The sequence below is a fragment of the Dreissena polymorpha genome, chromosome 3, assembly GCF_020536995.1.
Source record: "Dreissena polymorpha isolate Duluth1 chromosome 3, UMN_Dpol_1.0, whole genome shotgun sequence".
In the NCBI taxonomy this organism is placed as follows: Eukaryota; Metazoa; Mollusca; class Bivalvia; order Myida; family Dreissenidae; genus Dreissena; species Dreissena polymorpha.
In genome coordinates, this window is record NC_068357.1 from 107,450,247 (window position 1) to 107,473,944 (window position 23,698).

The following is a 23,698-nucleotide window of genomic DNA, read 5'->3' on the forward strand; positions in this document are numbered from 1 at the left end:
GTTTCCTCATCAATCATAACTACAATAAATAGCATAATGGCGAAAATACCACTTATTCATAGGAAAACGAAGTTCTTCTTGAATGCTCAAGGCTTTTATGGGTACATACGTACAGCTCAGAGTTCTTCCTGATGAAATCTAATTCAATGTAAAACGAATAAGTATCAAGTTTGGCTATAAAATCGATTTCAATCAACCTAAAAAAGCGTAACAAACACACTTCATGTTTCCATCGAGATTCAAATTGCGTGTTGTTTGTGGAAAAACTCAAACCAAAAAGTTGATAAAAAAACGTTATCAAACCGAAAGCCGAAGTTTTGAATCGACGATTCCAGCTATCTTACGGAGGTTCCGAAGATAGTCGGTGTATTACGATTGGTTGATTAGACACGAGGTCTATCCAATCTGAACGCTTCGGACAGTGGGCTACACCACACGATCGCCCTTATGGCGGAATTGTCCGAGGATTCCCGATTGGAGGTCTATCCCACGGGGTATTCCGGAGATAATCGTTGGCGTAGTTTCGAATTCGGAATACTCGGCTTTTTCCATTGCAAAAACATACACATTTTCATGAACCGTTGACGAGTTTGAAACTTTGGATTAATATAATTGTTATGCGAGCACACCGTATCACGCAAGTTGCTTTATTTTGCGCATTAGTGACCTCCAACTTACGGAAGGAATTAATAAAATAAAATTAAACGAAACTAAAAAGTGTAAAAACAATTGTAATAAGTAGGTACATAATTCATAAATAAGTTAAAAAAAATAGATGTACAATACAGTAGTCATATAATACAACATACATAGTAACATGCTTTCATCGCTACGTTAGCGTTCACTAAGGGAGCTTGAATCATTTCGTCATGAGATGTACTTGTTCGATAAAACGTGAGAAACCGATCGCAAACTCTCGGAGTTTCTGGCAGCACTTATTGTAAATTAGTGTAAATGAGTCTTATTAAGGACAACAAGGTTTGATTTAAATGCTTCAAGTGTCGTCGATGTGTTTCCAATAAGGAAATACCAGAGATGTAAAATTAAGACACTGCCTTGTAAGAACGCTAGTTATGTATTGAGTTACATGTATTTAATCTGACTAAACAAAAAAATCAAAGCGCCATAGGCGCTGAAGGCCTGGGGCTAGATTTAGTGTGCTTGGGAAAAAGTTTAGTTCTTAAAAAAAAGATAGTTCGACTATGTATATAGATGTCAATATCTTTATACATAGTCAAACTATCTTTTTTTAAGAAGGCGTTTTGTCGGAAGATTTTTATTGATTTAGTATGTGTACGCATTATTATAAACAGGTTTATAAAAATCAAGGCCGCAGCTGCATTTTTCAAAAAGTCACAATGGATAGTCGATCAATAAGTCATGGCCATCCTTCATAGGCGATGAAGATATGCGGCTGGGAACGAGATTATGACCCATCTTGGTCTGTCACTTTTTGTGTGTCATAAATGCTGAATGCCTGTTTTGGATGAAATGACGTCCTTATTCAACCAGTATCGGTACTTGTTATGCTGATCAGTTTGTTTTGATAATATCTCCATTGATCGCGTATCTGGATGAACATAATTAATTTCAAAGTACGGAATTAATTGTACTAAAATTAATCCGTAAATACTCATGGTTGCCATGGGAACAAAAAATGTTCTTTTTTCATATTAATTACTATTTTAAAGAATTTAAGCCAAAAAAGGCACAGAAAATCAACAAAATATGTTCTGGACAGATATGGAACATCATTATCATGTTTATTATATACATAAATATATGCACATTTTCTGGAAAAAAGGTGTGTATTCAGAAATTGAACATTCTGTACAGCTATGAACTTAAAACTAAAACGAATAACTCCTCATGATACAATTTGTGTGGCGTGTCTGTACTTCCAGACATTATTTTGTTTATTTAGCAATTCAATTTTGTTCCATGATTGATAAAATTAAGTAGACAAAATACATTAAGTTAACAGTTGCTATGGAAACAGTAATTTGTGGATTGCATATACATGCTGTTTGTGATCAACAATGTATTTGAAGTTAATATATTATTAATCTTCGCATAAGTGTCAAACCAAATTCACTAGTGCATTTCATACGTAGAGATTCAAAAACATGATTTTCAACTTAAACAAAATAAAAGCAATAAGCACTACATATTTAATGGCACACGTCACTAATTAACTCACTATAGATTGAACTTTAAGCACCAAAATATTCATTAACATGTAAAAATAAATCAAATACAAACATAACATGAACACATACGTTAACATCACATATCTTGATGTTTAAATGAACTACAACAGTATTAGTGATATTATTTTAAGACCACAATATTAGCAGGCATACAATACAATGTATTTCTTATCGTGTAAAGAACATTTTATAGTAAGATCACTATGAATGAGTTGTTTATCATTAATCAAACAAATGTGTCCACGCGACACGGATGCCCCCAACTGTAACTTTGTCACTACATAAAAGCATAAGTGTGCAAATGTTTTTGAGATATACATCGCCTTTATTTTATTTAACTATTAGTTTGCTACATAACAGGTGTTCAATATTTATATTTTGTTTGTTACATATGTCATCTGCTGCAGTTTGTAGATGTTTTTTTCTGCCAATTCTTTGCATGCATGTTCGAACTTGGCCTAGAGACCATCTAGATAAAACTTGTGAACAAGTTTGGTGAAGATCAGATGAAAACTACTTAAATAAGAGCGGACACCAAGCTGAATGTTTAAAACGCACTAAGTGACCCAGCGAACTAGTTTTTTGCCCGGCATGCCCCATTTTCACACTTGGCGTAAACATTATGTAGATACAACTTTTGACAGAGTTTGGGAAAGATCGGATGAAAACTACTTGAATTAGAGAGCGGACACCATGCTGAATGTTTGAAACGCACTAAGTGACCCTATGACATAGTTTTTGGCCCGGCATGACCCATGTTCGTCTTGACCTAGACATTATCCGGATGCAACTTCTGACCAAGTTTGGAGATCGGATAAGAACTACTTGAATTAGAGAGTGAACACGAAAAGTGTTACGGAGGACAGACAGACTGACAGACGGACAGTGCGAAAACTATATGCCGCCCGTTGGGGGCATAAAATATATTTTCATGTATCTGACATGGTGTGCAGAAACAACAAAAATGTAAAAATAAAATATTCCCTTCTCATACTTAATATATTACCTATGGATGACAGACTGATTGGAAAAACAACACAAGATACACATTGTTGATATTTTGTACTCAAATTCATGCACATCAATAAAAAAAGTATTGTATTTATTCTTTGAAGAAAAATCACCTGTTATGTCTGGATTAAAAAATCTTATCTGTTAAAAAATGTCAAACACAACACAACATGAACACAATATATTGTCCATATTATCATCCACACAGAGTCCAAACTGTCAGTAAACTTGGTAAGCCCAGGTTGCATCAGGATTTGCCGAATTCACTTGTAAAGATCTGCAATAATTAAAATAAAAATGCCTGATTAGAAACCTTAAACAAACACATAAAAAATACATATCACCAGTAGATACCATAGGCTTGTCAACAATTTATTGAAATTGAAAACCATGTCATGTTTTAGTTTTGCCTTAATGCTTGTTTAACTTAATCTACATGTATGTGAAAATAACACAAGAAATATTTAATTATTAAAATTATATAATCAAGACGAAAAACAGATTATTGCTTGGTACATTATACAATCTGAACCCTCAAGTTATGCAAAGTGAATAGTTTATTGTCAATGTTTAATATTAAAAAATAGTATCAATACTTAACACCATAAAGGTAAACCATCTGTGTTGGGAGAATAAAGCGCACCCCAGTTAACATTTTCACGGATTTCTTTTTAAATATTTCACTATTTTAAATGGGATAAAGTCGAGAGCCGGCTGATTCGTGAGAGTTTTCTATAGGTATCATGATTTTTTTTAAACAAATCAGTATTTTTCCAGTAATGTGCAATGACACGTTTGAACGGTTAGAAAAATGTTGGATCAGTGTTGGGACTTCATATTACAAACGCGCGATTGCACTTTACTGAAAATTACTTATTTGTTAAAAAAAATCATAAAATCTATAGAACACTCTCACGAATGAGCGAGCTCTCGACATTATCCCATTACAAATGGTGAAATAATTTAAAAAGACATCCTTAAAAATGTTATCTGGGTCGCGCCTTATTCTCCCAACACAGATCTTAAAGTCACATGGTATACATGAAGGTGCAGTGTAAACAATGCAAGGTGTAAATCATATCAAACCTGCTATTTAGCAGCACATCATTTAGTGTTCGCACTCCACTTTTGCCCAATCTGTTTTTCATGAGGTGGATTTGGCACATCCATCTTTTAGCCCTATATCATGATAGTTCATCATTGAAACTACCAGGTAGTAGGTTCTGCCCCTGAATAAATAAAATATAGCAAAATATTTATGTATGATTGTGTTATAGTTGAAAATAATATATGACAATGAAAACAAAGGTCTGCTGAAATATTACATCTCAATACAATCTTAACGATATTCCGATAGTCCAGACACATATTGACTGAGAACATTTAATCAGTTTTCTTAAGCTGCAACCTCTTGGTCATGTCTGACAATTCATTGGAAATATAAAGTTTCAAAAGCATTACAACATATTTGTGTAGTTGGTCGTGCTTTATGAGAAAGATATTTTTTTCTTTCTACTTTCTTTATTTGTTGTTATGAATCTTAGATCATCATTGCTTTCACGTTAAACTTGATCATGAACACAACCATACATATTGACATCCAAAACTATAAATTTTAACAAGAAAAGAAACATTTAAATATGTACCAATAAAAATAATCAAATATACATTGTAATTAAACACATTCCTGACATATGCATTAATGCTATCATTTCGCATGGAATTGTCATCGCTAACCTGTCATTTTGAGATTGCACAAAGATTTGCAACATAAATTTGATATTACTTTTTAATACAACCTTGCTCAGTTCACAGTCTGTTAAATGTAAAACAATAATTTTAAGTACATAAAATGAAAGTAGAATACGTCTAATGGAATATATGCCCGTAAATTGTTCAACGAAATGTTAATATTGTCATTATAGAAAAGTTCAACAACAAATGATAACGGCTCATACAAACATCATGATTGGGATAATAGATTCATTAAACATGAAATTCCATCTTTTAAGACCAACTTTGATTTTTTTTTAATGAGAAAAACAAATGAAAAACTTATTTTAATTTACCATTGACAAAAACCAGGAAGTTTATCCGAAAATTGTCACTGTCGACTGTGCCCTACTGTATTCATTGTTATTAAAGCTGAGGTTAATTTAAACCATGTAAAAATCAAGAGAAAATACGGAAAATTAAAGTTCCACTGACTTATTTTTATTGGTTTAGATTATAGTTCAAAGTTAATGGCAAACAAGTTGTTATTGTTTTGACAAAGTCCGCGAAACGGTAGTTAGAGACCGTCAAGTAAGCAACTTATTCTCGCATGAATATGTAAACAATAAAAACTATGCCGTAGCCAATGCTTAACAATTTTGATTCAATAATATTTTTTTACATGTATTAAAGTTCAAAGTAAAACTATTATTAATGGCAAACAAGTTGCTCTTGTTTTGACAAACTCCGCGAAACGGTAGTTAGAGACCGTACAGTGAGGAACTTATTCTCGCATGAACTCCAATTATGAATAATGAAACTGTTATACTTGAAAAAATATTGCATACTGTAATCCATGTACCTTCCTGTTCCGAGCTTGTGTTGATAGCAAAACAAGGCATTCCTTTATTGAAAAGGTGAAGACTCTTCTTTACGTGATGGGTTTTGCCGTACGATAACCCTTTCACATGGCTACAGTCATAACACAATCACAAAATCCACATCATTAACTCCAGTCACATTAATATGAACACTAATAACACTTTTATTTTTGTTCTCTTTCAATATAGCAAATTGCTTTTTCTTTAAACGACCCAATCTGTCAGGTACAATGTCGGCCATATTTGTTGTCATTGTATTTAGCGGGTTCTACATTTAGCGTATTTACAGAATATTCTTAGTTTTCCGCACAGTCCAGCGTTCGGAGTGACGGATATGTACGAAAGAATGCGATATTGCACGAAGTTCATTACAGTGCTAATACCTTAAAAATGTATCAGTAAAAAATCTTCTTACTGTCTCCGTAGACACTCGTATATTTTCGGCCTAGACCGTCAAGTGAGGAACTTATTCTCGCATGAATATGCAAACAATAATAAAAACTATGTCGTACCCAATGCTTAACAATTTTGCTTAAATAATATTTTTTTACACGTTTTATAACACTGTCATGTTATATAGTGATATTCTGTATTTACAATGCGGGTTATTTGAGAACTTCTTTGCAGGGACCTATTTGTTTGTATAGGTCCGTCTTCTTTGATTGCGCATGAACGACCGCCAAGTGGTAAAGCAAACTTTCAAAAATTCATTCATTCGTGATTGTTTTGGCAGCCAGCCAAGTCAGCTTGTCTCAAAAATCGGTATCAGAACTATGGCCTACGGGCTTCGCCCCAGGCCCAAAACCATATCATAATATAGAAAAGTAACGATTTAAATTTGTATTGTATCCGGTACAAACATAAATATGAAAATAATTGTTTTTTACATGTAACGTAGTGATAAGCCAGATATTGATTAATTAAGCACATATTCTGAAGAGAAAGCATAAAATAAGAAAATAATACTTTTATGGCAAAAACATACTTATTACAAATCATCCTGGTTAATTCAATTCATTTTCGAGGCGTTGTTTCCTATTTAAGCTTATGTTTTTATATTGTGTGTTTCCAGGCAACCATGCGAGCTGTCTTTTTAAGCGTTTTGTGTCTCGTGTACGCAATGTGTATCACCAAAGGTATGTATTGCTAAAGGTGCAGAATCAGCACAATGTTGTTCTTTATCCTCGATGCATTTCTAGACGCAATTAAGTTATAATTACGTATATAAGCCTTGTCCGATAATAGTATTAATGCCGCCAAATGAAATATAATTTAACATTCAACCAATTTCGATTCTTGATATAAGTTTGGGTCTTTATTTCATTCCTGAAATGGTATTAAGCTATACTCAGAACAAACTATATATATCATATGAAGCCTGTATACAAGAAACAACTCAGACAAACATGACCACATCTTGTGTCGCCTCCTTAGAACTGGCAATGCAATATACAGGGGTATCGAATCGGTCCATAAGACTATGTAACATCAAACTAGAATGATGCGTCTCGTAGGACAGAGCACATTGTTCCCATTGCATAAACAGTGCTGAAATTGTTGTTTTGCAGTGAATGCTGGCGCCGCACCCCCAGCTTCGACTATTCCTCCAACCACCACCGTAACTGACGCTCCAAGTAATGTGGCTAATTCCTGATTGCAATTATTATTATGTTTCTTGAAAGAAGATGCTTACTTTAAATTGAATGTTATAGCCTTTGAAAACATGCCCAGACGATAAATCTTATCAAAAGCGGGCATATAACATTTAAATGCAGAATTATAATTACTTTTAATTTGAATCAACACATGAACATGAACCGATGAAGTTTAATGCACATATATTTATAGTTCCTTAAAGGGTCCTCACATCAATTCAAGAACTAATGCCCGGAATACTGTTCTCGCAAAGCCAATACCGACAAGTTTGTTCGTTTTTGTTGCTGAACGAAAATCAAAGCTCAAGGTCACACTCAGAGGGTCTATTTTTATTATGACAATACAATAGTTTTTTAAGACTGTAACTTAGACATTAATCAAGCAATTTTGAAACAACTTTTAACAACTGATCACCATCGATAGATATAGTGTTGTGTATCACCCGTGTTCTAACCCAAAAGGTCAAGGTCACTCATAGAGATGTAAGGTAAGATTCGGATGTCAAACAACCTGTCCAAAAAGTAATTTTGTCATGCATCGTGCAATTTTAAAACAACTTCTCAAAATGAAGAGACTGCATGTCATGGGTAACTTACGTTTCCCTTCATCAAAGGTTTGTGTATAGTTTAAGGTAAACTTTGGCCTTAATACAGATTTACACGACTGTAATGTATTATTCGCCCTTTTATTTTTAAACGTCTTACAACAAATGTGCAGCTTTAAAGCACAACGCGCCATGCCTAAATCTCTCCCTATCTCAACGATCAAAGACACACTTTAATGTCAACAATCAAAGTCGGCCATAAAACACAACAAATAGACTGAAAGTTCATCATTCATTATGCAATTTTGAATAAATATACTTATATTAATTATAATAATATAATATAATGCAATCTTACAATGTAGATACACCGCATTATGTGTATAAACGTCTCCTACCGACAGGCAAAGGTAACACATACATGTATACTTTTAAAATTGTGGGCATAAAAGTGATCTCCCGTACTGTAAATTAATAATTAAGCTTACAATTTTTGCATAATATTAACTATATAATTAATCAGGTTATTTTAAGATAGTTAACAGAAGATTTTCACCATTGATAGAAACCGTGAGAAACGATATTTTTCGCGACAGTCGCGGCGACGCACGATATATTTAACACGATATATCGCCTTTTGGGCTACCTACACAAGGGCGATATATCGTGTTAAATATATGCGAATGTCGCGCAAAATATCGTGCGTCGCCGCGACTTTCGCGCAAAATATTGTGCGTCGCCGCGACTGTCGCAAAAAATATCGTGCGTCGCCGCGACTGTCGCGAAAAATATCGTGTATCTCTTCATGTGTCTAGCGTCGCCCTTGATGAAAGAAGGGCGAGATTATAGATGGCACTATCCGGATTCCGTACCGATCCCTTTCGTGATCTTGTTCAGAAATATTTAGCTTCTGCGCGTATAAGCAAGCTTTCACCTACGGGTATGTCATAAACTGGCACCACTTAGCTTCGCAGCAATATGAGTTTTTTTTCATTAGTTATTTCATTTTCTATTTTCAATTCGAGCTGCCTCGGTTTTCTGGTAGCGATGTCGACGGTAGTAACCATTTACGGTGTATCTCATTATTCAAAAGTCTATTAAGTTTGTTGATTATAAAGTATCTACAAATCGGAACTATCTATCTAGTAAATGGATGATATTGTCTTGTTTTTGTGAAATGTCTTTTAAAGTCAGCATCATATTAATACATGATTTAATGCATTTTTAATTCGTCAAATTTCAAATTTTGTTACAATAAATGTTTTATTGTATGCCGTTGTGTTGTTTTCTTGTCTTTTCATAGATTGATTTACATTAAAATTTTGTGATTTCATGTCTTTACCTTACAATTGAACACAGTTAGAATTATGCATGTCAAAAATACCACAAAACAGTGCAATAAAATGGTTCCCTGAAATCATAAAGATAGCATTTACCAGTCGGCTATTCCGGCATGAACAAATGAATCGGTGACGTGCTACTTTAATAAAAAAATAATTCCTATTTAGCCACGCAAATACACAAAATCAGCGAATATTTCGTAAACAATTTCGTAAAATAAAGCTAACCCATAAAAATCTGTATTCCTTATAGCAATTGCAAAAATTTCAACGCTAGATGTGGTATGGTAACATAGATTTAACGAGATACAAAATTCTCGTTATTATTTTTTGTGTCACAACATATTCTATGTGAATTTTACGCGTCGATATCCGAACATTTACGAGCGAACGCGAGACTTGCTTCTGACAGCGTCGGAAGCACGGCGTAGTTATCATGAGCTGCAAGACGCCAATCCCGCGTTCGCTTGTTTGATTGGGTTTATGCCTTTTTTGTACAATATGTTCTTTTTCGTCCCAAAAACGTGATAACCGATATCGTCCAATATTTAACGCTCCATAAATTATGTATTGCGCCTTATATTCTTGAACTTCTTAAAACGGTAATTAAAAAAACTTGGACACGACAGTCTCATATATTTATTTCGCGCATTAAACAAACAACTATCAAACTATAAGTTTAATTTTAGACCACAAACGGTGACCCAATCGTACATTGCATATACCATTATATTAACCTTATCTGAAAAAGCAGTGTCCTTACATCATGATACTTGTATATGCATCAAGCAACTGCATACTTTTTCTCTACAAATGTAGCACGTTGTGTGTCTCGAAAACATTAATCACGTTTAAGTTATGTAAACAAGTAAGATGAGTCTTTTTCTTGTAGGAAGTTAAACGAAATAAAATGGGTTTCTTAAGTTATTTCCCTTGCTAATTGAACCCATATTCTTTTTCTTGAACAATAAAGGTTACCCCAGTTGTAGAATAAGTAATTTGCTAATAGCTTAATGCTTTACCCTTCTCCCTGTCGTTTATCGTCTTGACTCAATTCGTGGGTCTGATGTGATAACAGTTGCATTAATTAGTGACTGTATTTCAAGCTCAATCTTTCACAACGTTTGCCAATCCAGTATTTATTTAGTTACGTTTGAATTCTTCCAAATGTTTGGTAATCGACATTTTAGAATGCACTTGTAAGATAAAAGGAAATCAGTCATATTGATGAATTGTGCTTGTTGTAACATCTTTACTTAAAGCATTGACTTCAAGTTCATGTCTCAAAAAATATTGTGAAAATAGAGCAAACAAAAAACAAATAATTTTATTTTTAATTTTGGCCAAAAAGTTTTGGCTGTACCCTAAATGTAAAAAAGTTACAAGTTAAGGACAACCAAATACTGCCACAGCATGAATAATAATGTACATATATATAACAATATTGTAATATTATAAATCGTATATAGCAATTATATATGAACAAATTAAACACACGCTATGTTGAAAAGGGTGTGATAACTCATATATTACATAAAATACAATATAATACTATAGTAAATAGGGAAAGTGTGTATTATACATGTATAGTCAGCTTCATTTATTCATGTAATAAATGAACAAACAAAAATTATAAAATGTTATAGAATTGAGATAGAAAAACCATCCTTAGCGGCGGTAAGGATGTATAGTGTGTACTTGGTGCTAGTAAGCGGCGGAAAGAGTGAAAAGTGTGTCCGGGACAGATGTTATGTCCATAGTTTGCCGAAACGGATGTGAAACCAAATATGTAACAAAAGGAGCCACATCGTGATGGTTTACAATTAAAAAATCATGGGTCGGGATGATGCAATAGTATCTTGTTTAGCCATTTGCCAAAATGCGCTCACAGTGCATCAAGGCGAAGATTCATTTTTACATAGCGGAATAACGACGTTTTTGTAACCGATTTATTTCAACAAAAGCACTTTCTGCAACCGGGATTTGAAATAGAATTAAAAACAATTATAGATTTTACACTTATCATGTGAAATTGATAAAAAAAAATATTCGTATTGAACGGATAATCTTATTCCCAAGCCTCATGTTTTTTAAGTCGAATCTCTGGTATTATAGAATACGGGAAATGTCGGAAATGTCAGGAAATCAACCGGGCCATATAAAGGCGTGGTAAATGTGACAACCGTTAATTTAATGTTGTATGCTTTGAACGAATCTTATGCTTCGACTTAAAAGCTGAGTGCATGAACAATAGGTGCAAAGGTTGACTGGACAATCTAGCAACGAATATAATTCGCAGACTATCAACAAAATGCGTGTCCTGAACATGTCGTAAGTATCTTGAAAATATCCATTTTTTACGTAAAACTTAACGTAAAACCTAACTGGCGACATAGAATTACAAATTCCGTATAATTAAGGGGATCCGGATCTGAAAACTACAAATAAATATATATAACAAACTACGCAAATTATTAATTTATAAAGAAAATGTTGGTATACATGAAAGGCCATACGCAGCTTGTAAAAAATGGCATAGTTTTAAGACTGAAAAGCTGTATCCCCTATTACGAGCCATAACCATAAATATCGAATTCGAAATAAAGCTAATCTATGCTTGTATATTTGCACCTAATACACGGGACAGCGATGGCGCTCGCGATGAAGTCGGCGCCTCCGAAGTCGTCTTAACAATAGACACAGACTTCCTTCTGCAAAACGCGTAGACTTACTAGTCTATTTGAAAATTGAAGGTTGTTGAACGTAATCCAAACGGGAGGAGACGTCTATGTAAATCTTTTCGTACCATCTTACAGGCAGTAGATGACTATTACCGGGTAGGACCTACTTTTGCCGAAGACATATAATCACAATATCATGAAGTAAAATAACGATATTTTCTAGAGTTTTTAAATTGGAAATGATATCATGAACTTCTTCTTCACAAGTAACAATACCCTCGGAATTATGTAATGATAAAATAGGAGTAACATGAACGAGCAGGACCAGGGGACGAATGAAAATGTCGCCTGTGAGGACGTAATGAGGAACTAATCGTAATGCAATAAAAGAACGACTTGCGCTAGGTTTTTTGACGATGAACCTAATGATGACAAGTAGAGATGAAACTATAGACGAGTAATTTAATTTACGGAGGTATAATCTCGGCATTTGACGGATAGTTCGTATTCAGCATCAATCTACACGGGGAGGCGACATATCTTTGTCTTAAAGCATTCGCCTTTTTAAAACTGCGGGCAAAATCAAGTACGTCGTTTCGATTTGTCATATCTGAAAGCTGCTGAGCCGAAGGTTATATTAAAGTAATGAAAATCTGTACATAATACCATCAGCAAATTCTGGTTTTCTACAATGACATCTATAACATAAAGCTTTTTAAGATTTACTATGTGAAACTAATATCACGAAACTCTCAAGTAATTTAGGCATTAATTAGCATATCAAGCCCAATAATTATAATGTATGTTATTTTGTCACACTATTATGCAAAAGAGTAGCAATACATTTGAGTTCGAATTAGAATAATCAAACTATTGTATATCGTAAACAAAAAAGCAACTCGTATTGTGAAATTATTTGTTATTATGTAGTAGTTTCTACCCCCCCCCCCCTCCCCCCCACACACACATGTGAACTCGATAAATGGCACAAGCCGTTGTGCGCATGCGTTTATCACATTTGGGCATAATATATACTAAATAGTTTCTCTATATAATTCAATGTAAAAGCGACAACTTTAAGCGAAAATAAATGCAACATTTTGCACATAGAACCCCATGACCATACGTTTTCTTAAAGACCATTCGGAACCGATTTATGCAATAAAAAGATATGTCATGTATAAACCAAGAAAGAACTTGACACAAATCAAAATCGACTGTTTTTGCAACTTTTTCCCCGGCCGTTTTCTAGTGAAATGTAACATTGGTCAGTGCAATGTTTTACTATAGTCTCTAAGTTTTTCATATTTCGGGGATCTTGTAGTGAACAACTTTTCATGCCATACCACCATCACCAAAATATGAAACCAGAACAATAATTTAAAGTGTAAAACATGCCTTCGAGTCAACTATGATATTTTTTAGAGAGTATAGACCTACATGACATGATTATTTAATAATATGATTATAGGTGCTACCTAATTTACGGGCAAAAGCTTAAAAGATGTCTTTTTTTTGAGTTTGCATATTGATTAGAAATAAAAGCCTGCACATTTTAATTAAACAATCCAGCTCCCAAAAGGTAATTCGTTTAGAGAAATTAACCAAAAACATTTTTAAGATTTAAGCAATGGATAAAGCAACCAGTAGCCTTGTTTACAAACGTTTTAATATCAAGTTTAATGGTTGTTCACTTTTTAAATAAACAATATTTAAAATTTATATCTTAAAAACCTCTTGAATAGATAAAAGTAATGCGTTTAAAGTAAAATAAATGTTTAAATATCAGGATAAATTTTATTATAAATTGTTGGGCATATTTAAATCACTTGCATAACAACATATATTTGATCTATCTTAACATGTGTCTATTTACAGCAGTGTGACATCCATGATTTCAACTAGACCCTGCTAGAAACAAATCACTGAATGACATTTTTTGACTTTTGACAAACATGCATATGCGAAGTTGTTGTCCACCAAAAAAGAAAATCATTTCTAAACAGTCAAAATATAAATAATGTATTTAATTATTAAAATTATGTTTTATGTTTCTTGAACATATGCAGGATTCCAAATTGTTGAAGACGGAAGATGAAGTAGAAGGGGGAAATGATCTTTTTTTTACTTAAAGCGAGTATATTATATGATTTCAATGTAAACATTGTATTCTTCCTTCCTTACCCAACATATTAATATGACCGTAGAATGTTAAGTTAAATTAATTCACAATCCTCATATGGTACCATAAATCAAATACTGTTTACTACAGTGAAACAAACAAGTAAACACGCTTACAGAAGGAGTTTTTTCTGTACAGCAGAAATTTATTTACTATTAAAAACACCTTTTCTTTCATTCATTTTCTGGTACTACTTCTTCTGATTTTTTATTGGTATTCAATTAAAGCAAAAAAGAGTATACACAACAATGATTCATGGGTAATTGAGCTTGAAAGTGGTCTTATTTTTTTACCCTAAGGCGTATGCTCCATGCACTTTATGCGAAGAAGTAGAAGAATGAATTCAAAGCGATTGCTCATGACATGATGAAACATACAAAACATAAACATGACATTTTTGCAATTAAACTATTCACAATTTTGCCACTATATCATGGGACAGAAAAATTAACATTCAATTACACAATATATATCAAATTCTATAGTAAAACATGCTAGTTAATATTGTTTAAAAGTTTAATGACTAACAAGAAATCTTCAAAACACACTAATCCTAAAACTGAGTGCGCTTCCTTGCTTGTGGAATGCTTTTAATTAACTACTAAACTTTCCTTAACAAATTATATAAAGGCATGGACACTATTAGTATAAACATAACTTTAACAATTTTGCTATCTGCTAGTTGTTTATTTCACTTCTCTTTTACTATTGTTTGTACATCTTATATTTGTTATGCTGAAACTGCTTTTTGATGAAATACATGCACACACTCTTCATTATGACTGCAGTTTCTTTACAGTCTTCTTATGTTACATAACAATAACCCAACAGAACTATTGAATATTTCAAGGCCACAATTGCATCCATCACTGGCAAGTTTGATAGATCCAGAATGGCATCGTTGTTGAGTATTTAGCATCCAGTCAGTTTTGCTGCGCAGAATAATGTATGGAGTGTGTGACGCCCAGTGCTTGACAGACCATCTTCTAAAATATCAAACAAAAGACAAATCAATAAAATACACATTTATACGGCAATATCCTTTGTTTATGTAATTACGGCTTTTTTTACAGTATGAACCCGTTTACTGTAGTACAAAATGATCCAGAACAAGTTTAAATATTGTTTACAAACATTCACAGTTTGGTACGAACACAATTGAGTACGAGTTGAAATATCGTTAACAATCACAGGGTATCTTTACATACCAAAGAGAGAGGATCTTTGAATAATCATGTAGAATATTCTTAAGAAATATAACCACAACGTTAAGTACATGGATACTGTTTTTGTTTAAATAGTCTTAATGAATAGCCATAGATAGAACTAATCTCACAATCGGCGAAAAATTGCTATGTGACGACATTGATATTTTATGTAACCAAATACAATAATTACCAACCGATTTTTAATAAATTAAGTGGATTGAGGCCTAATCTTTATATAGTGATTTGTAACCTTTTATATGAAAATAAATTAGAATTGAAAAAGTGAGTGCAGACGAAGTTAAAACCAGTTAAAATTAGCTAAAATGCTGAAAAGTTAAATCGAAATAACGTTAAATTTGTCAAATAAACGCGTTCCTCGTGGATAACAACCGCAACGTACCCAACTATTGCTCATGGTCCCGGGTAAAACTGCTTTCTGAGAGCGAATGGTAAATGCGTCACGAATTCTGACTAGTAAACAGTACTGCACGGTGTCGTTATTCACCGGACGCTGCACGCGCAGTGGTTAGCCCCCCATTTAACTTTTGAGAGCTCATATAACGCCGATGTTCATGAATTCAGCGAATCAATTTTTTAAACAGTTTTTTTTATTGATTTGTGAGAATAATTATAACATTAAGATGTTGAATTTATAGAATGAAATAAATTCGCAACTAAACAAAACGGAGGCAGAACATGGACAAGATAAGTATACAAGGGAGGTAATTGCATCGCGAAAATATATGTCGCGTGTAAAAAAAAATTCAGATGCATCCCTTGTCTAGTTTTTTTGGCTAAATTTCCATATGTATGAACGGTCAACGCCCGCTACGCGGGCTTTTGCCCGTATAATGTAACCTATAATTGAAATCAATAATGTGAGCTAACTTTATTCGATAAGTGAATTACTTTATCCATTTGTATCCGTTAAGATACTTGACATATAAAGCTGAAATAGACCGTGATGAAATTGCATGTCATCGATTTCATTGAAAGTCCAACTTTAAATTATATTAAAAATATAACAAATACATAAACGTAAACGGTATTAAATTGTGTGGATTTTTTTTGTTGGCAGCTGTATGCATCCGTATATATTTAGATTAAAGATCAGAAATCTTGAAATATCTGTCAGTCATTCGGATAAACTGACTTGAAATGTGTGTAAGTCCGAATAAGTTTCTGTTAGTCCGACTAAACTATAACCGCACAACACAACACAATAAGGTACCTTTAAGATGTTATTGTTATGTTTACTCATAAATTTATGTTGCCTTCTTATTATATAATTACAATTATTTTTCACTAAAAAATGCAACTTATCTTTCTGTCATATCAAATTCAACGAGCCAATCTCGTCTTGATTGTTATGATTCATAAAATATTCTTTCTTTTCTGTTTTCTCCGTACTTTGTTATTTTTCGACCTTACTGGACTGAGCAAGATCTATTAGTGCCATGCAAGCCTTCATACTATTTTAACGACCAACTGTTCCACATTTTCCAACAATGAACATTAGAGATTAAAACAATATTAAACTATACAACTTTGAACAAGAAAATCACCTGTAGTGACCAGAATTCAGTCACTGGTCTGCGAAGTAGATGCATCTCGCGAAAACATGTTGTGAAAAACATCGTATGAAATTCGTTAAAGAATAATTCAATTTAAATGCAGGTATCACGTCACAAACTAAAACAGTCCATTCCATATCGGTCTACTTACCATTCCAAGAAAATCTGAAAAATATATTGTTCAGCTGAGCTTGGATTATTTGTGGTTTATTATTATATTAATTATTGTTTTATTACATCGACTTGCGACATGATTTATTTTATTTAAATGTGATCCAGACTGTTATTTTACTAAAATGGGGTATTATTTATGCTCCCGAAACCGGTATAGTAATTTGACCGTAAAGGAAATAACTAAAATTGTTGAAATTTACGTCATCTCCGAACGCTTTCTCTACGAATTAACGAATTGTGATCGGATATTTTTGTCGGTCAGTTGAAACGATGTTCTTGAATCACTTGTCAATACCGGAGGACTCGCAAATCAATTTGAGTCGATATTATAAGCCGTATTTTTTTAACAAATAACTATTTGACGCATTGTATTTTAATGGCGACATAGAGCTCACGTGATACATTACAATAATTTAATTTGTATATTCGCCATATTGCAATTTGCCTAAAGTGATTCAACAATGTAGTGGTTTAGCGCTAAAATACGACTGTTTAAACATACCATGAAAAATAAAATGAACAAAATAGACTTTCTATGGTGCCACATGGTGTTTGACTCAACAGTGCAAACTGGTCAAAGTGTTTCGATATTTAAGCATATCTGATTTTGTCAATCATATTTGTATTATACCATTACTATTTAATGTATATACTTTATGTATATGTTATATTACTTGATGTTGTTGTTTGGTAAAAAACGGTTATAATGGAAACACATTTCGGATTTAATGAAAGGGACATTAATAATAATAATTAATACTTAGTACCGTAACTGATTTATTGCATGGTGTTTACACGTAGTTCTCGACAGAAGCATACACAGATAACCCTTGATTACAGAGTTAATAACGTGTGTACAAACAGCCTACGAACGGCGTCCCCAATTCGTGGAAAATGTTAATTGGTTTTGAGGTCAAATCTGAAAGTTAAAAACATAACATGAACACTGTAATATATAGTACAATGAACGTATTTCATGGAACTTGAACGTCCAAAACATGAAATAACAAATAAACATATCGAAATAAAACGAAGAAGATATGTGCTCATTAGTAACAAACATACGGCAGACCTTGGTCGGACGTATATCATCGGCCCATTGCCTATATAACACCCGAAGGGATACACTACGGATAGTTTCGATAGTACCCGTCCAACTAAGCTCTTTCGTATTTTATCGTTTATATTTCATGTCATCCCTGTTTGTTCGTTCAATAAAATTTATTACCGAACAAACTTTCTGTATTTTTATTTGTTCTCAACTCATGACGCGATTTATGACGTATCTCATTTGTGCTGTAAACAATACAAACAATACAATACAATTGTGCTGTATATTTACATACATGTGTTCGATATTTTCTTTTATGTGTGGTAAAACACGGTCCCATTTAAAAACTGCAAATTTTAAAATATTTTTTTTTGCTTACAGTATGTATCAAATTTTGAAAGCCTGGTAGATATCATTTTAAAGATGGATCTGTCCTTTTCCTATAATTAAAAAATATGACTTCTGGCATATTCTAAGAAAATAAGTCGCCAATTCGCAAGCCCCCTCGGGTAACAGGGTTTCGGCATTGCGATTTCGACAAAAACAGTGTACTTCAATAAACGCACCAAAACGTTCATCCTTCAACGTATTCACCAACATGTTTAAGACACACATAGCGCAAAGAAAAAAACAACAAAAAGAATTGGTGTGATCGCTCGATTGCTTTTAACCAGACGAGAACAGGAACTGTTTAGAAATAAGCGTTTCTTTTCAAAGAGGTATACAACATGATAAAGTGGATTGTAACAAAAACATATTTACCATGATGCAAAGTATAGAATAAACATGTATGAAATTTTTTAAACAAACATATGGAAATATTTTACACACAAATGAACGTTTAGAACACACTTACATTTAAAAAAATCATAATTTGACCACACACACACACATATATATATATATATATATATATATATATATATATATATATATAGATATATATAGATATATATATATATATATATAGATATTTATATTATATATATATATATATATATATATATATATATATATATATATATATATATATATGTATATATATATATATATATATATATATATATATATATATATATATATATATATATATATATATATATATATATATATATATATATATATGTATATAAATGAAGATATTTCAAACCTATATGAACGTGTAGATATATCGAAGATAAATATGAAATTAAAATGAAAACATTGAATTTTGAAACGTTTTACAGGTCATACAAAATATACATTGAGTGTCTTAAAAATGAACTTACTATATTGGCAAATGAAGTCATGAGCTTCCCCAAAGCCAGTCCCCAAAACCAAAGCCAATCCACACGACACATCCGTCCACTCTCCGCCCTGCTTCATTATCACACAGTCGTTCAGTTTGTGGGTAGCACCGCTGTTGCCATTGTAGTTTGGTCCGAGTTAACGGGAAAATGAGTAAAGGATAATGCCCGAGAAGGGGCGGGGTGCACAAGATAAGCAACGTCGCCCTGAACCATGGCGGCAACTTAGGTCTTTGACTTTTCTTGACATCTATTTGAGGTGGGTCGAAGCGTTTATATTGGAGTTTACTTCCCCTGTGGTGTCATGTCGATATATAAAAATATGCCAAGGGACGTCATTTGTGCAATTGGTATTAAGACATTCATCGACACAAATAATATCTATTAAACTTAAACGTTCTGTATTGCCCAGAAATTACATATTTGTTTAAAAAGCAACAAACAAACATGAAAAGAGTAAGGCAAAACCTTTAAATATTTATAGTACCTGAGACCCATGTCCACTTTCCCTCCGCACTGGCGCCTTCTTTCTCAGAGTCAGTCAAACCTAACCATATGGACTCGACGTTGGTGTGGATGGCTAGAAACCGTACAATGTAGTCTTGCTTGAATGTGTCTTGGACATCTATCAGGCTCCCGTGACCAGCAACTGAATGTGTTCGCGAATCATCAGAAAACAATGCTTACACTGGAAGCACATGAAAACAATATTTTGATAAATTATCACTATTTATTATGAAAATTCCCTTTGACCAGCGTACAATGTTCGATGAAAAAGTGCGCATATAATACTGTAAGAGAAACGTATACTTGAGTATAACTAGCGCTACAAGAAGCAAAGCAGATCTGCTCATTTGTAGATTTTCACGCATATTTTTTAGCGACTGCATGTCCTTTTTTCAAACATACCTTGGCAGTGACGTTGTGCATTGTGCCATTGTGTTTTCACTGGGACAAGTTCCAGGCAGTTTTCTCCATACTGTCCAAGATATCCTTGAAACAGGTTTGCATCACCTTTTACATTGCTAGGACATAAGTCTATGCGGCCTGAAACGTAGTGAACATTATAGTCATACCAGCAATAGTGGAGTATTATAGTCAAATATACCGAAATTGAGGAGCAGTAGGCTGTAGAAGTTTCATACAAATATAAACAAGATTACTGATAATTCAATATGTGCGTAATACATTGAGATTTCGGTTCAAACTGTACCTTCAGTAAGAGCTGGCACTGAGCTAGTGGGTATTGGTGATGCTTTAAACGTGGTTGTCGTAGAGGTTGTGGTAGTTGGAATAGGCGTAATTGAAGTGGTTGTGGTGGTAGGAGTTGTGGTTGGCTTCGGTGTAGTAGTAGTAGTAGCAGTAGTTGTTGTCGGTAGCGGCGTTGTAGTCGTAGTAGTTGTTGTCGTGGGCTTCGGTGTAGTAGTAGTTGTTGTTGTTGGCGTTGGAGTAGTAGTAGTTGTTGTTGTTGTCGGTTGCGGCGTAGTAGTGGTAGTAGTTGTTGACGTTGGCTTCGGTGTAGTTGTAGTGGTTGTAGTTGGCGTTGGAGTAGTAGTAGTTGCTATAGTTGTGGGCTTCGGGGTTGTTGTAGTTGTAGTAGTTGTAGAAGTAGTACCAACTGTGCTGCTTATGTACTTTGTATAAGGCTTGAATAAAAAATCTGTCTGTCTGTCTGTCTGTCTGTCTGTCTGTTATGGTTGTTTTAGTAGGCTGTCTCGTTGTTTTCACGGTAGTGGTGACTAATTATTTATAATTAAAATATAATTATATAAGAATTATATTTATTATTTATAATCTAAATGCAAACTGAATATAGCATAAATTTTATAACAGGTGAAATATATATTTTAACATCAAATTTGGCAAAAAAGTTTAACTGTGTTTACGAAAGATGGTATAACATTAACGTGTTATCGCATTATATTAATTTAAGATAAACACACGCCTAAATTTCAACGTTTCATTCAGATAGATAAGTGTATCAAAAGTTTAACGGATGTTTGTTGGTTTTTGCATCTGTCCCTAAATGATATGATTGTGATTGGGCTATTGTATTGGCTTGGTTTTTTATGTTTATTATTTTGTTTATGTATATGTGTATTCCTTTTCTGTATTGTATTTACTCATTGGGTTTGCTAACTGACTAATTAAATTAATTGTAAAACGAAACTGTGTTATAAAATATCGTTTGTAAATATTATCAATTTTAATATAAATTGGAAAAAAAACACAACTTTTGCATAACAGCACGTTGGCCTCAATTGACATGAGCCATTCGGTATATTTCACAAAATAGCATGAACCATACCTAGATCAGCTGCCGAAATTGCTCCCGGACAAGTCTGTGACTGCACGTTGCCACCGTCTGAACTGACGAAGCCAATCTGTATCGGCAACATATAATATGACATATACATAACTATAACGTTGTTTGAGAAAGCCTTTATGAACAAAATATTTATAAGTCACTTAGTATAGTTTTCCCCAAAATGCTTGTTGTTTCCGAAACATCCAATAACATCCATACATCCATAATAAAAAAATACATACATATTTTAGTGGTAACAAAGAAATGACGTTAACACCTGTATTTGACCATAAACACTTGTACACGACCGTATTAATCTTTGAATAACTAGATAACACTTCGTATAAGACTGACAGACTGAATTAACAAATATACATGTATTGTGTTTAACAAAATTACTAATCTAGTTACTAAAATAAAGAAAGTCGTCAGTAACACCAAGCTATTCGCTATCCGCTATTTGATGTACCTGTATTTTGAGACTGACGCTAACTTCTGAGCGATCAGAAGAGCTCAAATATTGAAATTGCAATATTGATATTAAATACACATCCAAAAATGACAGCGATCATAAATACCACATTTGAATTTTTCCCGCCAAAAGAATATTCCGACTTGAAACAAAATTAGCATGTCCACTAAACATTTGTTAGTATACACATATATCTCACCTACTACAAAAATGACCTAATCCGATTGGGTCACGTGCCCATGGTGTATTTTCCATACACAGCCGAGTAATTTCCATAATTTCCATACCGAGTAATCGAGTAGTCGGTTGAGATATAATCGTTACATATTTAGTAACTGATGGTGTTTGGCTCTCGTATGGTATTTAATTACTGAGGGTGTATATCCCATACACCATCAGTTACTAACAGTGTTACTTATATACTCGATTTACTTCATGGCGAGGCAAACTCAATGAGCAAATAATGTATAATAAATAGTTTTTCTCATCATGCAACATATTGCATTAATTACCATGTATTTATGCAAGTCCTACCTGTCCTTCGAACATGATTTCATACACCGCTGCATGCTCGGACCCAGGAATTTTCGGTTTACAGTCAAACTCATACATGTACCCGAGTGTATCCCCGTGACCGTTAGCGCGATCTTTCACTTCCAGTTCCACATTGTTGTTGCACACACATTCGTAGTCCGCCCTCGTAAATGTCAACAGGCTGATGGCTAACAATAGTCTAGTGGAAAGACAAGTTATCATTTTCATTAGATTTAGTGTTACTGAACTCTCTTAAGATATTACAAAATATATTATCAATGTATTATCATGTAGTTATGACAGTTGGATTCTCGAACATATTACTTTCTAAATATTCAAAACAGATAACTTGTCATTAATATATATAACATGTATAATATTCAAAAGACAATTTTAAATTGCATAAGCATTTCAGAATTTTGTCCATAATGTTAACTGTCATTTAAAATGAAAAGTCGCATTTGTATCGGTACAAACCTAAAAATCATTTTCTCGTCGTCAAGTCCTAGTTGTTTCGTTGCCTCGCTGAAATGGAAATACATTTGTCACGCCACGATTAATATTAAGAACCTTAACGTTATGTTAGTGCATGTTTCGAAATAAAAGCAATGCTGACTTAAGTTAGGTGCTACTTCTTTTGCATGTAAACCGTTGTTGCCTTACGAGGAGGCACCAGTACATGCCAGTTTGATAAGACTACTAAATAAAGCAGACTAGTCCTTTTATATTGAAGGTGTTGAACTATTTAAATATAAATAAGTATAAATAACCTTAGTACAAGCATACGTTGATCATAAACTATTTTATTCAGATATAATCGCTAATCTGGTCACGCTTGAAAAGTTCTCAATTTTCAATATTATAGTTAAACAG

General features: G+C 33.4%; 3 protein-coding genes across 3 annotated transcripts in view; all 3 read right to left on the reverse strand.

Moving 5' to 3' along the window:
- Positions 1 to 23,698, reverse strand: part of LOC127870885 (uncharacterized) — a 385,033-nt gene that overhangs the window by 220,181 nt on the left and 141,154 nt on the right. The window lies entirely within an intron of this gene.
- LOC127872476 (salivary glue protein Sgs-3-like) lies at positions 14,876 to 21,779 on the reverse strand. The gene is made up of 7 exons (XM_052415810.1): positions 21,762 to 21,779; positions 20,725 to 21,199; positions 20,421 to 20,558; positions 19,999 to 20,160; positions 19,494 to 19,761; positions 17,942 to 18,093; positions 14,876 to 15,204 (listed from the first exon to the last, which is right to left on the reverse strand). Exons 1-5 carry the CDS (start codon positions 21,777 to 21,779, stop codon positions 19,511 to 19,513), a joined length of 1,044 nt encoding a protein of 347 aa, XP_052271770.1. The 3' UTR covers positions 14,876 to 15,204; positions 17,942 to 18,093; positions 19,494 to 19,510.
- On the reverse strand, positions 21,753 to 23,406 carry LOC127870896 (uncharacterized). Its single transcript, XM_052413480.1, has 3 exons — positions 23,303 to 23,406; positions 22,826 to 23,024; positions 21,753 to 21,895 (listed from the first exon to the last, which is right to left on the reverse strand). Exons 1-3 carry the CDS (start codon positions 23,365 to 23,367, stop codon positions 21,797 to 21,799), a joined length of 363 nt encoding a protein of 120 aa, XP_052269440.1. The 5' UTR covers positions 23,368 to 23,406; the 3' UTR covers positions 21,753 to 21,796.